Consider the following 14,253-nt stretch of genomic DNA (forward strand, 5'->3'; position numbering starts at 1 on the left):
ACAGGTCTTCTGGAGATGATGCACACATGTCCAGTTCAGGGGGTGAGCTGTAGTTATGATCATTTATGGGACTCTGCTCTTCTTGCTCTGGTTCAGTGAGTCGCTTCATTCTCTCCAAAACACGATGATGAGTCATTTTGACCTGGAACACAAACTTGTTTAACCAGGAAATGAACACAACATGAGGATTAACAAAGGGTTTGTGGGTCTGCTACAAAAAAAATATGTTGCAGATACAGACTTTAATGAGCTGCAAGTAATAAAAGTGTATTTTTGTAAAAATGTTTCATTTGAGCAAAAAAAACAAACTATTTTATCTCTTTGTCTTTTTCTGGGTGTTGTTTGTTCAGGAAACTCCATTTGGAAATGTTGGTCAAAGTTGCTGATGATTGTTGGTTAGTTCACCTGTAAAGTCATTCTTGTTGTTCTGTGCAGCATTTTGGGCCTCTGTTTGCCGCAGGTTGTGTCTCAGGTTCTTCCTCCAGTTGTTGTAGAGGAACCACAGCTATAAAAAATGCACTATATAAATATTTGGTAAAGGAAAAAACTCAGTCTTTAATATATTAATAATTATTAAAAATAAAAACAATAAATCATTAATTAATTAAAATGTGTTCTTCTTACAAAATAATCCTTTCTTTAAGCTAATCTAAATTTAAGAGCACATTAAACTTTGGTGGACTTTATTTATTGTAATCTGTTTTTTATGAGATTAACTAGTTTAGATTTATCTAATAATAATGTAGAACACATTTCTGTTTTTTCACATATAAACACATTTGTTCTATGTAAGCTTTGTCTTTTATCTATTGCATATATGTAGCAATACAGTACAATAGTCTTTAAACTGTGCTACATTTGTATAGTATATGCTTCGTTGTTATTTTATCTACACAAATAATAACCCACTGCTCCGCCACTGTTGGAAGCCCCTAAGATAAGCACAGATAAGAACATGTAAAAAAAAAAAAAAAAGATAATAATAATAATAACAATAAGAATAATAAAATCAGCACGTGTTTCTGGAATGTGGGAAACATCCACGAAGATAAAACAAATTAAGTTTACCGAAAGGTCACTTATTTTTCGAAGAAAACAGGCTCTACAGCGCCGGTTTCAAACTCCGGTCCACAGGGAGCGCCAGCGGGTCAGCTGCTTTGCCGAGCAGCAGCTCAACCGAAGAAGAAGTAGTGATGGGATTTCCGACTCTTTTTAGAGAACTGGATCTTTCGGATCGACTCACTAAAAAGAACGACTCTTTCGGCTCCGAACCGGCTCTTCAGGTTTTGTTGCTTTAATTAATTTATTATCAACAATAATATAAAATTATGCACAAAAGGAATTACTATTTTTTTTTTTAAAAAAAAAACGTTGTTTTATTTATATATCTTTATATATAAATATATGCTGTGGCCCCTTGAGACAAAGCACTCCAAAAAGCATGTACAAATTCCAAAGCACGTACAAACTTCATAACACATTTCTAGCATTAAGTGAACTTCCAAAACAGAGCTACCTAGATCACTTAAATTACACAATCGAAAGCATATATGTATTGTTTGTGTATTTATACACAAGCACTCATATATATATTCAAATGATTTAAAAAAAATGTTCATTTACCTGTTATTACCACACACCAAACACGGTCGTTGGTACTTGCTGGCTTGTGTAGCCTCTAGGTAACAAACGCTCAACACTGCGTCTGCATCCTGGAGCACTTCTGTTGTGCTTTGTACATGTTTTGGAGTTTGTACGTGCTTCGGGATTTGTACGTGCTTTGTCTCTAGGGTACCGTATATATACTTTTATTTATTCACTCCACATAAAATGTAATAAATAAATCATATAATACAAAAACCAACTATTCACATTTCAACTTTTAAATATTTTAATTTTCAGCTTTTTCCTTTTAAACAAATTTAAAGTGAAACAACACAAAACACTGCAAACCACAACACAATTAAATATAAATTAAAATATGAAAACAAAAAGAAGATGCACATTCTCTGTCATATGGGCCTGCATGAATAAACTTTCTGAATCCTTTATCAGCCGCAACCGAAAATAGTTGTGGATGATTACTATACCTTTCTAATGTGACGATGTTGTCCCTGGCTCTCTTTCTCTCTCTCTCCCTCCCCCCTCTGTTCCTGTGCTACTGAGAGTGTAACTACCGCCCCTCCCCCCTCTTCCCAGCCCAAAGCACAAGGTGAAGCGGAAAAAAAGTGCGAGAGAGAGGGTGAGAGAAAGGAAAAAAAACCCACAGCTTGCGATAAGGAGTCGGCTCGCGTCGTCCACGTCAAAGAGTCGGCTCTAAGAGCCGTTTCGTTCGCCACCGACACATCACTAAGAAGAAGAATTAGAATCGCTGGATTGACCCTCTTGTTTTCTACTCGGACAGTTAAGCGTAGAAAGCAGAGCTAAAAACGGAGGAGCCCTTCTGGCATTAAAACAAACAACCGCACTAAAGCATTTAAAGCTAAGTTAGCAGTTTGACAGCTAGCCGAGCAGCGGATACGAGCCGCGAGCCAACATGGACTCTTGGGTTCGCTTTAATGCCCAGAGCCAAGCCAAGGAGAGAGTTTTCAGGTGACGTTACTGACGTTTGGCACGTTGCTGGTTGAGACGCGGGGTTCGTCGAGCTTGTTCATTTCTGCTAATGTGATAAAACCGTCGGCTGGATGTTGCAGACTGAGTTCCGTGTTTGAAGCGGAACTTTTATCTGCTCAGTAGGAGCAGCTCTTCCTGCGCTGGTTTCAAATCAAGCGGCCTTATGATGCCAGCTACAGCTGCACAGAATAGTTGAGTTTGTTAAGCGCACTGCTTTCCGTCCTGGTGACGTGTGTGTCTGTTGATAATGACTGTGCGTTGTGCGTTCACAGGGCTGCACAGTATGCTTGCGCGCTGCTCGGATCCACTCTGCAAAATGACGAAGCAGCTGAGATCCGCAGAACTGTCAGTCAGCTGGAGGCACACATGAGTCTGACAAGAAAGTGTGAGTAAAACAGCCAGAGCGAGTCTGAGTCGTTTCCACGTACCAAAGCTTAAGTGGGACTGGTGTTGGTTCTTCCACAGTGCTACGCCTGGGCAACTCCGTGGAGGCCCTGGAGGCCGCCAAAAGGGCCATACACCTTTCTGACAGCGTGCTGCGGCTGTGCCTGACCATCAGTCACCTTAACAGAGCCATGTACTTTGCCTGCGACAATGTGCTGTGGGCGGGAAAAACCGGTCTCATCTCCAAACTCGACCAGCACAAGTGGAGTCAGAGATCTTTCAGGTGTGTGAGGAAGAAATACACGCAGGACTGGTTGTGTAAACAGTCTCATGTTGCTCCACAGATCAAACTATATGTACATCTACTGAATTCTAACTGATCGCACTGAGGGCCTAAAAATCCTCCATGTCGTTCATTAGCAACATTATGTTGTATTATTATAGGGTCTTTACACTATAAAGCACACTGGGGCAACTGTTGTTGTGATTTGGCGCTGTATAAATACAGCTGAACTGAGCTGCCTCCCCAGTGAGCCTCTGGTCCCTTACAGCTGTCCCTGTTCAGCTTTCTGGAAAACCTTTTTCAGAACTAATCAGAACTGTGTGGTGAAGTGTGCAGTTATGGCAGCCTCACCAAGGTTACAGAGTAAGTCAAGCCATTGGACAGAGCGACTGCACAACCCTACAGCCGCAACATAGTGACCTGACAACCTGTCATGTAAGCAGACAACAGATACAAAGTAGCGCAGGATGAACCTGTTAATGAGAAGCAGTGGGCTTAATCCAGTTAATCGAGTGCTTCCAATTATGAGGGCTAAGTAACTTGTTGTTAGACTCAGGTTTCGGTTTGCAGCTCCTTCAGTCCACATGTCTAACATGGCACTCGAGTGTGTAAGAATACACCAGACATTCCTCTGTGAAAGTGTCACTGAGGCTTTTAATTTGAAAGTACTTTAAGCGCTCATAATAAAAAGGTTCAAGTCTGTTTACCGCTAGTGGTAACTAACCTGTTTCAGAGGACATGCGGAGCTTTAAACCAGAGCTGGTGTGATGCCTTTGTGTGGGAAATTAAGTCATGGTATTTAACTCACCTGTGTCCACTTCCAGCAGTTACCCACAGGGGTTTGAGTTTGTATGACATGCACTCAAAGCCTGATTTGAAGTGTGGTTGCAGTCATCTTCATATCAGGGTCACAAAGGAATCACATTTATCTTCTAGTGATTGATTTCAGGTAACTGAAATTTAAAATTGAGTTAAACAAACTGTGTGGTTAAACCTGCAGGTACTACCTCTTTGCTTTGATCCTGAACCTGACCCGAGATGCCTACGAGCTCCATCTCCTCATGGAGCGTGAAGCACGTTCCAGAACCAGCAAACAGCCTTCCTCCCCCAGCATTCCTCTGCCACCTGACCACCTTCCCTCTTCCTCCTCACCTGCCACACAAGCCATGGATTTTGGCTGGCTCTACAGACAGCTTCATCTGGTGGGGACTGTGCTGTACAGCAACCCGCCACTGCTGTTGGACCTGGTGAAGAACAGTTGTGATGTCTTCATCCCACTGGACCGGTTGGGGATTTACCCTACAGGTCCAGGCTTTGTCGGGGCTTGTGGCCTGGCCTCGTCCGTCCTGTCCATCCTCACCATGGTTCACCCCTGGCTCAAGCTCAAGCCATAAATTGTAAGACTTGGAGGAGATATTCATTTGAGGACTAGTAAGGATTGAGAAAAATCTACTCGGGTTAACAAAATGTATTTTCCCCCGATTCTACACAAAGCAGTCCTGACTGCAGGAGCTGTTGTACTGCCACCATGCTGTGTGATCGAGTTCCTTCAAATCTCTTGCTACAGAAAAGCTGAGGAGTTTCTAAAATGCTAAACCAGTTTCACATATTACTTCAGACCTGCATGAACACGGTTGTTTGGCCTTAGATCACATTGCTGCTTTAAAGCCCTCGCTTCCCTCATGTGAAGTAAACCATGCTAGTTGCTGCCGTTCTGCACATGACCATCACATCTCCAGCTGTCTATGACCGTGTCTGTAACAGAGTGTAATCAAGGCAGTACTGTCTGTTGATATCACTCCAGAACGTGTGATTTCTGCCCTCTGTGTTTAAAGTTTTTACATCATGTGATTTTACCGCCCGCTCCCAGCAAGTTTGTGTTTCAGATATTCTGTTTTTGAACTACTAAGTGACTTAACTACTGGAGAAATAAATCCAAAGGAATTTGATTTGTCTGAATCACTACAGTAAAGTGTAACAACACTAGATCCAGTTTCGTACAACATGGATCTGGATCTATTGCATCTGTAACCAGGGTTAAGATTCCACATGAACTATTAACAGTGTTTGTGCAAAGTCAGACCAACATCAAGAATGAGTCTTCTCATGCTGATGAAAGTTGTGTCAGATGTGTGTTGAACACATCAGTTTTATAAGTAAATATATTTATAGGTGCTGTTAACACGTCACCAGTAACAACACATCCATTCCACACATGCAAAGAAATTAACTACAGATGTCCAGAAATGAAACGGGGTAAAAAGTATTGAACACATGAAGAAAGGGAGGTGCAAAAAGGCAGGACAGTCATGACACCAGCAGAAACGAGAGAGTCAGGCTGGTTCAGTCCCAACTGATGGCCTATAAATGTCTCATTACCAACGTGTCACACAAGAAACATCTGATGATGGGTGAAACGACTGAGCTCGCAACAACTGTCGCAACCTTATTGTTGCAAAACATTTCGATGGCATTGGTTACTGAAGAATTTCCAAACTACTGACAGTTCTTGTGAGCACTGTTGGGCCATAATCTGGAAGTGGAAATTCCACAATAAAGTGTGCCGCAAGCTTTCAGAGTGAGATGAATTATCAGAAAGGTAGTCGAGGAGCTGAGGAGACGCTGTGGAGAGCTACAGGAAGACCTGGAATCAGCAGAAAACAAGTAATGCTCACTGTTTAAAGTTTGCTGAACAACATTTAGACACACCTGTGAAATACTGGGAGGATATAGTCTGATTAAATGAGACCAAAACCGAACTCTTTGGATGCCGTACTGCACATATGTTTTGAAAGGCGCTGCATATCACCCCAAAAACACTGTAGCAGCAGTGAAGCCTGGAGGTGGGAGCATCAGGATGTGGGGCTGTTCAGCTCCCTGCACTGAAACGCCTGATAGAACTGAAGGATGGATGGAAACATTTACAGAAACAATAAAAATTGCTGCCATCTATCAGGATGATGAAGATGAAACTGACGTCTCAAACCGCTCAGCTGGTTTCACAGAAGGAAAATAAAGCATGGCCCAGCCAATCAGCTGACCCGAAAGAACCAAGTCATCACCACCAAAGGCTTTTGTATATGTATTAAATACATTTCAGTGACCATGTTCAATGTTTTCCCTGTGTCATTTATGGTTTGATTGGATGGGTTGTTCCTGACATCTGGTGTGAATTTTATGTCACAGCACCTGTAGGAACATTGGTGATGTGTTCAGTACTTATTTTACCCACAGAGTGTGAGTGAGTGTTGCATAGATTTCACTTCCTACAAGTTTAACTGTAATGAGTGAGACGTGTGACCAGACCTGCGTGTTAATTCTTCCCAGTTCACCTTCATCTTTGCAAAGGACACAGAAGACTCGGCAAAACTAGAAATAAGTTTATGTCAACTGTTACAAAAAGGAAGTACAAACAAAACCAACATTACCATTTATAAAAAAAAGAAAAAGAAATCAGGGACACGAGGGGACCAGTGACTGTCGTACGAACTCTGCTGCTGGTCTTTCAGAGTGGTCAGGCTGAAGGGACGATAAATTACCCACGTTCACTGTGGAAGAAAACAGAGCGAGGTCGTGTTTGTCAGAACGAACACAGCGATGAACATTTTAGCCATGTGATGAGAAGACTCAGCTCTTTAAGATACATGCAACTAAGCATTCATCCTGCAATGCAGTGGATGTTGGTGATGCTCGAACCTCTTCGTCACTCCTGTGTCTCCATGCTCTCATCCTCTCCGTCCCCTCCTTCCTCCAAAGCTTCATCTTCCTCCTCCTTCCTCTCCGGAGGTTTCTCGTAGGCTTTCTCTGAGGGAGTCACGATCACGCCGTCCCATGTCGACATCTCTGTTGCTAGGTCTGCAGAAACACAATATTATTTTACAGCAGGTACAATTGATCAATCACAGCTCAGCATGAGATGCTGCTGTTCAGCCCGAGTAGATCCTGAGTGATTTTCTGAAAACTTGACCTCTGACCCTGACCTTACGGTTGAGGTCACTGAAATTCAAACATAGCAAGAGTTTTAGCGGCTGTTCCTACGGTGGAAATTTTAAAGTCCTAGACCGCCTTGTCCTCGAGTCATCATATTGTTGTCCACAGCGCCCAGTCTTCCTAATACCTGAGCAGCCTTTCAGTGTAGATGTGTAAGAAAAACAAACTACACTCTTTGAGTCCCGTGTCAGTGTGTACACAGTGACTGCACCCAGTCACGAGGGTAAAAATGCTCATTCTAAACTGGGATTGTCCCAGAACACTTCTCTTTGCCTGGCTCCTTCACCTTTCATGCTGAAATGCACACTTATTAAAATAAACCTGCACTCGTTTTAAATTAGATTCAATAAACTACCAGGCACACCGGTCACTGTTTCATTGTGTGTTTCTGGGCTGGTCTGTGTTACATTCTGTCAGGCTCTGTAGCAAACACGCGTTTCATCGCAGTGGCTTTGTAGGAAAGATGCAGTTATGGTTAGATTACATACATTTATCATGGACGTGGAGATTGTTCTTCTTCTTCCAGACAAGAGCCACTTATGAGCAACTGCAAAGTCCAAGATCGATTCAAACAACTGTATATAAGATGAGCTTATTCAGCCTCAGCGTCACCGCTTTGTCAAACTGTACCTGACAGGAAATAATCCAGAAACCACGAGGCTCAGATTTTGAGAACATTACAGTTTAGCATCTTTTTCAACTGAAAATATTTGGCTTAAATTTCAACTTTGGTAAATGGCCTGCATTTGTATAGCGCTTTTCTAGTCCATAGGACCCCAAAGCGCTTTACACTACATTCAGTCATTCACCCATTCACACACAGGCGATAGCAAGCTACATTGTAGCCACAGCGGCCCTGGGGCGCACTGACAGAGGCGAGGCTGCCGGACACTGGCGCCACCGGGCCCTCTGACCACCACTTTGTCAATATCTGTTTAATCCAATAAGATATTCTAGTTTGTATGAAGTACACAGTCACTAAAACCTGTTACCACAGAGTCAGGTATCAGACTGTGGTTAAAAAGGGGCAAGCTGACAATTACATGCAGTCTTTTTCTGATAAGATAAACTGTGATAAAGCTTCATGATGTATCGTCTACATCACCAGAACCAACACGTTTAAATCAGCCCTGCCAGTTATACCAACTGCAGACAGAATGATGCTCGCAGCTTGGTGACGGCTGCCATGTTGCAGCTTGCTGAGGGACGTTTAACCAAACATTAGTGGAGGCATGTGTACATCTGTGAGCCTGTGTGTATAATTCTGACCCTTCATGGGCTTTCCAAAATAATCCAAATGGAAAATCCCAAATAAATTGTGCAACTAAAGATGGATGCTGTGCAGCACCAGTCCAGCCTAGAAAAAGAGTCTTTAAAAGCCCAAACTTACAGTGACGTTCATTATGAGTACATTCTGTCCATAATATTACATAAACACGCAGTTATAAATATGGACACTGACTAACGTTATTTAGAATGTTTATCAAATATGAATACGGTCTATTTACACAGGTGTTCACAGATGTTAGATGAAGGTGTTTTTAGTGGACAGGTGACTCCTTCATGTCCTGACACACGATGTGTGCATTTGCAGTGTGTCCTAGAGACAGCTCAGCTGTAACGTGTGCAATTTAAACTGAGAAATCAGGTGTTTGTTCATTTAGCCCATAAACTATAGACTACATGTTAAGGTACAGAGAACAACGATGTTATCTTACAGCTGGCATCTCCCTCCAGACCGAGGATCTTCCTGTAGCCTCCGTGAGACAGCACCCTCACCAGAGTCTGAGCGGTGAAGCACACCATGTCCTGCACAAACACACCTGCAGTTACATCCTCGCTCAGAGCTGAATATTCTGTATTGTGTTGAGTGCGACATAAACATGTTTCCAGTTCCACAGACAGGATTAAGCTTGGCACAAATAAGAAACGTGACCTGCAGGAATAAAAAGCACTGAGCAGATCTACCTGCTGTTCTAGAGTCATGACTGTGTGCACTCTGAAGTTTCCACTTTCACAGGGGTCAGTGATGCCCACAGAGCCAGGCAGAAAGAGACCAGCAGCCAGCATCTGCAGGCAGCGCCTTCAAGAACAACAACAGAAACATTTCTTCCACAGCGACTACAAAACAGAGTGCAATCTGAGCAGAGTGACGACTGACCTGTAGGCCACGTTCAGAGACAGAGGCTGCCTGGAGGGGTTGTTCATCACTGCAGAGTGGCCCTAGAGAGGGAATACACTCACTGCTTTATGAAACAAACCAACGTTTAATGTCCTTCCAATAAATAAGGACGTCAGCGTTGTGGACGTGGATTATTTATTCACTCAGGACATCATTTATGGAACTTACCAGCAGATCGAGGATCCAGGGCGTCAGGGGTTCGAATCCAGGGAAACGCAGCCTCAAGTCTTTCAGCAGGCGGATCAATACTTTGACTCTAAAGATCAGACGTGAAACAAACCAAGCTCCAGTGAGCTTATTTGTATTGTTACTGTGAAAGCAGACCAGGTAAAATACGACTTCTCCTCACGTTGACTGAGAGGCGTTCTCCTCAAACCAGCGAGCGTGACGGATGGCAGCGAGGGCACTCTGCAGCACCTTGATGTCCACTGAGGAGACAAGAAACAAAAAGACATTCATTTTTTTTAAACAACCACAGTGCTACACGTGCTGCATTTGTACCAAGACTGGCCCACTGTGCACATTTGTGTCTCCAGACCAGGCAAAAAGTCTCACAGTGCAGCTCGGGGTCCAGTTTGCGCAGGTTAGGAGGGACCGTGGTGATGAGGATCTTCACTGTAGCATCAGCTGAACTGATCTCGAAGCCAGTCTCATTGGTCAACATGGACAGCACTGAGAGGAGGAGTCAAACACTGTGTCAGGCACGTTTTACAGCTGCAAGGCTGAGAAGCACTTGGTTATAAGCTCTGGTCAGTGTGACAGCCAACAAGTCAAATGACTAAACCAAATGTTTTTATCCTGAAAAAGAAACATTTACTAAATCAATCGAATTTGAATGAAAACTCTGAACATTTAGGACATGACACGGTCAGAGCAGGACTCACCCACAAACGCAGCTATTCAAACACCACACGTCTGTTTACCTTCAGTAGGATCTTGTGTGCGAAGCGTCTCCACTACTTTGTTACCGAGGGCAGCCACAGCCTCCACTGTAAAGAACAATGACCCTCAGAGCACGACACAAAGGGGACAACAACCACCCACGCAACAGCAAACAGTGCCAACAGGGTTTATATGAAATAGCGACCGATACAAAGGACAAAGGTTTTAGAAGCCCCGCCTTTCAGGTTGTCTCTATGAGCAACATCACACTGATGGATGGCTCAGAAAGTAACACCTGCTCAAACTGAGGACGGTCACATACATCTGGTTACAGCCCAAACTACATGTGGCTCAAAACCAAGACTGAAACCTGGTGCATTTGTTTTTATGGATTTAAAATAAACAGATGAGACTTTATCACCATAGATTCTTTAATAACTGCAAACAAGTTGCCAAATTATCCAAGTGACAAGAAGCAGCACAACGTACAGACTTAAAAAGGCTTAGAAGTGATGTCTGTGAAGGTTCTCAGTCATCCAGCTCGTCGCAGTTTAAGGAGCTTGGAAAGAAAAGCGTCTGGACTTCTTTAGGTTCTGAAGCTTCTTCAGTTCTAAGAGAAATTGGTGGAGAGTCCCAGGTTTGAAACCCTACTGGGGGATCTGGGACTTTCCACCAATTTCTCTTAGAACTGAAGAAGCTTCTCAGATCAAACATCTTCAAGAAACCTAAAGAAGTCCAGATGCTTTTCTTTCCGAGCTCCCAGGCTGATGTGTGCCCGAGCAGCAACTTCTCTTTGGACAGTAACTGTGCCATAAATTACTCACATGTAGGGAGAATCTTGAGGATTACAACCAGGTCAGCAACATTATGTCCGGTCGTCATGGTGCCCTTCTTGTAGGAACCCACCTGACGCACCTCTTCAATTTGCTGCAAGTCGACACGTACAAGATTACTGACACGAAAGCCATTATTATTATTATTAATTAGCTTATAATATAAATATGAAATCTGTCCAATGGACATGAAGCTGTATAGTGCACAGAGCACTGTTACTGCATTCAAGTGATTCAGTGTTGTTTCTAAACAGTCTTGATGTTTCAGCTCTGAGAGAACAGCTGACACACACACCAGCGACACAAGCAGCGCGTGGACTTCACCGAAGCCATTACGACTCATTCGCTCATGTTCGACTCACCACTTCAAAGTTGCCAGGTGCAACAATCAGGTTGTCGATCACATTGTTGATCTTTGTGACCAGGGACAGGATGGAAGACTGACGGACAACGAACAAGGTTTGTGTAAGTGAACTTAAACAGCAGGTCAGTTGCACAGCTACTGGGTGAGTGCAGGCTCGCGGACTGACCTGCTCCGCAGGGGTGGGGCTCAGGTCCTGGTTCCTTTTCAGCAGACACTCACTGAAAGCCGTCTCATCAGGTGCAGGCTTCACTCTGGGGAAGGCCATCTCACACTTGTGACAAACAACAGTCTGCTTGAGTACTTGCCTTTAGAACCACTCTATACTATTATTACACACTGACTGCTGGCTGACGTCTTGCTGCTTTGTAATTTGCTGAAGTGTCTAATTCCCACCACCACACATACTTACCACATAAAAGTCGAATGGAATGTGCGGGACAAATGGCCGGTACCTAAACAAAAATGACGTTCAGTTAACATTTGGTTCAACAGCATAGCAGCTCCAGGGTCTGTATCTCTGGCTACACAGCAGTGTTAGCGGTTTTCATTCCAGTTCCCGGGGTTGGCAGTTAAAGCACAACATTCAAGATTTCATAGTTCTGTTGTCTGAGAACAGGAACAGAAAAATGAAGCGTAGAGATTTCAGCATTTACATTCTGACACATTGGTCCGTGTAGTGCAATAAGCAGAGGGACAGGAGCACCGTACAGCGTGTGTGTTGATGGTGCTGTTGGAGCAGCAGCATGCGGGACTGCAGAGAACTCACCCCTGGACCAGTCCCCCGCGGGCCCCGAAGCGGCCGCCTCGGCCTCTGCCGCGGTCTCCTCTGGACACAAACACAACACAGCTGACGTTAGCGCGTGCACGAGCCACGTTTGGCGACTGAGCCAAGATGTAACGATGCTGTGATGTAATGACTTAATGTAGAGAGACTAATGCACCACATCAGCGCTGCTTCACTGAGCCAAAGCACATTTGTTTCATTGAGCGTCCCAGCAGGGTAGCTATTAGCCAACGCGATGGATGCTAACATATGTGCACTACTGTAGCCTTCCCTACACCGAGAGAGCTCCTGCAACACTCCTCGGACTTTTGAATTCATTGAAAGAAAAAAGGAAACAGCGAGCTTTCAGACAATACACGCCACTGGCTTTAAAGGACGAAGCCACTAACTGGCTGTGTCAGGCACTCAGAGCTAGCTTGTAGCACAGGTACGAGGTAAGAACTCAAAGACTTGATATTACTCGACTTAAAACACATTGGCCAACGCGCTACACTCGGATACCTCATTGCGTACGACGTTTTGATTATTGTACGTGGAAAATCTCAGAGAATTGTTGAACGTCCCTCTGTGGACCGGCTCCTCGGTGCTGCCTGTTAGTCGTCGGCTTCTTCTGTTAAATGGGCGGCACACTAAGCTCAACACTGCCCTCCACAGGACATCTTTAGAATCACACTGCGGCTGGAATTCTAACAACGTAGACCACAGGTGTCGAACTCCAGGCCTCGAGGGCCGGTGTCCTGCAGGCTTTAGATGTGTCCTTGATCCATCACAGCTGATTTAAATGTCTAAATTACCAAAATTTGCAACCCAACAAGTGCACCATCACCTACACCACTGCCGGGGAATCTTATGCTTTCCTCCAGCGCACAGCAGAATAAAACCACCAGTTCATTGACTGGATGAGGTCCCTAGCCCAACAGTGTGTGGAAGGCAAGAAAGTCTGGGTCCTCCAAGGACAGTCCTCTCAAATGCATGTCAAAGAAACTGGACCCACATTACTCGGGACCGCTTTTCATTGAAGAAATCATTAACTCTGTGGCTGTGTGCCTCAAATTGCCGACCTCCATGAGAATACATTCCATGTATATCAGTTGAAGCCAGTATCTTCCAGCCAGTTGTGACTCCAGTCTACATGTCAAATATCTTTGGGCAAAACACTAACCCCACGTTCTCTGACACATCCACTGGAGTATGAATGTGTGTGAATGTTATATAAACAGCACTTACGTATCCATATAGAAAAATGTACATGTATGAGTTGGTGTGAATGAGGCAAATTAAAAGCACTTTGATAGCTCAGAGTTGAAAGTGCTAAATAATAACCAGTCCATTTACCATCTGATGTTCCTTAGTGAGCTGTGCAGTTGTCATGGAACTGAAGATGTTCAAATATTCGTTCCTTTTAGCCTTTGAAAATCTGTTGTGACTTAGTCATGTGATTTTTTATTAATAATTTATGTCTTTCTGTAATTTATGCAGAAATTGCTCATGCTTGCAGCTTTCTAAAGTGACATATCAAATATTACTTTCATATGTAAAGTTATTACAAGAAAAGGTGAGATGGAGTATGAATTACAAACTCTGTGTAAGCAGTAATCTAATCAAAATGAAGCTAACACCTGTGAGACTTCATCAGAGGTGCAAATATTACAGTTGATGCTATCGTGCCAAAATAACTCAACACAGAAAAATGCCTAAATGTGTTTTGTATTTTATAGCATCTCACACCTTTGAACCTGTGCAAAGACTGATGCTGCTCAAGTGAAACGTCTCTGCTCTGAGGCATTGTGGGAAATGGAGTTATTCAGTTAGTGCGATTTAATTGCGCTGGATTTAAGTTTTGGAAGCGAGACAGCAAAAGTAAGACAGAATTCATGCTAATGTTTGAAGAGTGGCGGAGCCAGGAAGGTGTCAGTGAGGGGCCAGGACGGAGCTGTA

At 43.6% G+C, this 14,253-nt stretch overlaps 2 protein-coding genes and 1 long non-coding RNA gene across 4 annotated transcripts; 1 reads left to right on the top strand and 2 right to left on the bottom strand.

Moving 5' to 3' along the window:
- Positions 1-29: 29 nt before the first annotated feature.
- LOC120715617 lies at positions 30-3,150 on the bottom strand. The gene is made up of 3 exons (XR_005691685.1): positions 3,042-3,150; positions 406-505; positions 30-142 (listed from the first exon to the last, which is right to left on the bottom strand). It is a non-coding gene; the product is annotated as an uncharacterized LOC120715617 (long non-coding RNA).
- pex11b (peroxisomal biogenesis factor 11 beta) lies at positions 2,212-5,578 on the top strand. 2 transcript variants are annotated; one of them, XM_040002684.1, is made up of 4 exons: positions 2,212-2,592; positions 2,886-2,998; positions 3,079-3,280; positions 4,281-5,578. In XM_040002684.1, exons 1-4 carry the CDS (start codon positions 2,537-2,539, stop codon positions 4,672-4,674), a joined length of 765 nt encoding a protein of 254 aa, XP_039858618.1. In that variant the 5' UTR covers positions 2,212-2,536; the 3' UTR covers positions 4,675-5,578. The 2 variants fall into 2 exon arrangements, with proteins under 2 accessions (XP_039858618.1, XP_039858619.1); XM_040002685.1 differs by lacking the exon at positions 2,212-2,592 and adding an exon at positions 2,599-2,804.
- A 1,066-nt stretch (positions 5,579-6,644) lies between these two features.
- Positions 6,645-13,024, bottom strand: ilf2 (interleukin enhancer binding factor 2). The gene is made up of 15 exons (XM_040002668.1): positions 12,817-13,024; positions 12,298-12,357; positions 11,941-11,983; positions 11,698-11,802; positions 11,530-11,607; positions 11,159-11,261; positions 10,376-10,441; positions 10,008-10,124; positions 9,802-9,880; positions 9,621-9,708; positions 9,432-9,493; positions 9,239-9,353; positions 8,989-9,079; positions 6,977-7,135; positions 6,645-6,828 (listed from the first exon to the last, which is right to left on the bottom strand). The coding sequence occupies exons 1-14, from the start codon at positions 12,819-12,821 to the stop codon at positions 6,984-6,986; spliced, it is 1,164 nt and encodes a 387-aa protein (XP_039858602.1). The 5' UTR covers positions 12,822-13,024; the 3' UTR covers positions 6,645-6,828; positions 6,977-6,983.
- Between the last annotated feature and the right edge of the window lie 1,229 nt (positions 13,025-14,253).

This window comes from Simochromis diagramma, unplaced genomic scaffold (genome assembly GCF_900408965.1).
Source record: "Simochromis diagramma unplaced genomic scaffold, fSimDia1.1 OVJJ01000449.1, whole genome shotgun sequence".
Taxonomy (NCBI): Eukaryota; Metazoa; Chordata; class Actinopteri; order Cichliformes; family Cichlidae; genus Simochromis; species Simochromis diagramma.

Coding starts and splice junctions, on each gene's coding strand:
- pex11b (XM_040002684.1), top strand. CDS start 2,537: ATGGACTCTTGGGTTCGCTTTAATGCCCAGAGCCAAGCCAAGGAGAGA. Junction 2,593..2,885: donor GCCAAGGAGAGAGTTTTCAG/GTGACGTTACTG, acceptor GTGCGTTCACAG/GGCTGCACAGTATGCTTGCG. Junction 3,281..4,280: donor TGGAGTCAGAGATCTTTCAG/GTGTGTGAGGAA, acceptor TTAAACCTGCAG/GTACTACCTCTTTGCTTTGA.
- ilf2 (XM_040002668.1), bottom strand. Junction 9,881..10,007: donor ACTGGACCCCGAGCTGCACT/GTGAGACTTTTT, acceptor TTGTCTCCTCAG/TGGACATCAAGGTGCTGCAG. Junction 7,136..8,988: donor TCTGGAGGGAGATGCCAGCT/GTAAGATAACAT, acceptor GTGTTTCTGCAG/ACCTAGCAACAGAGATGTCG.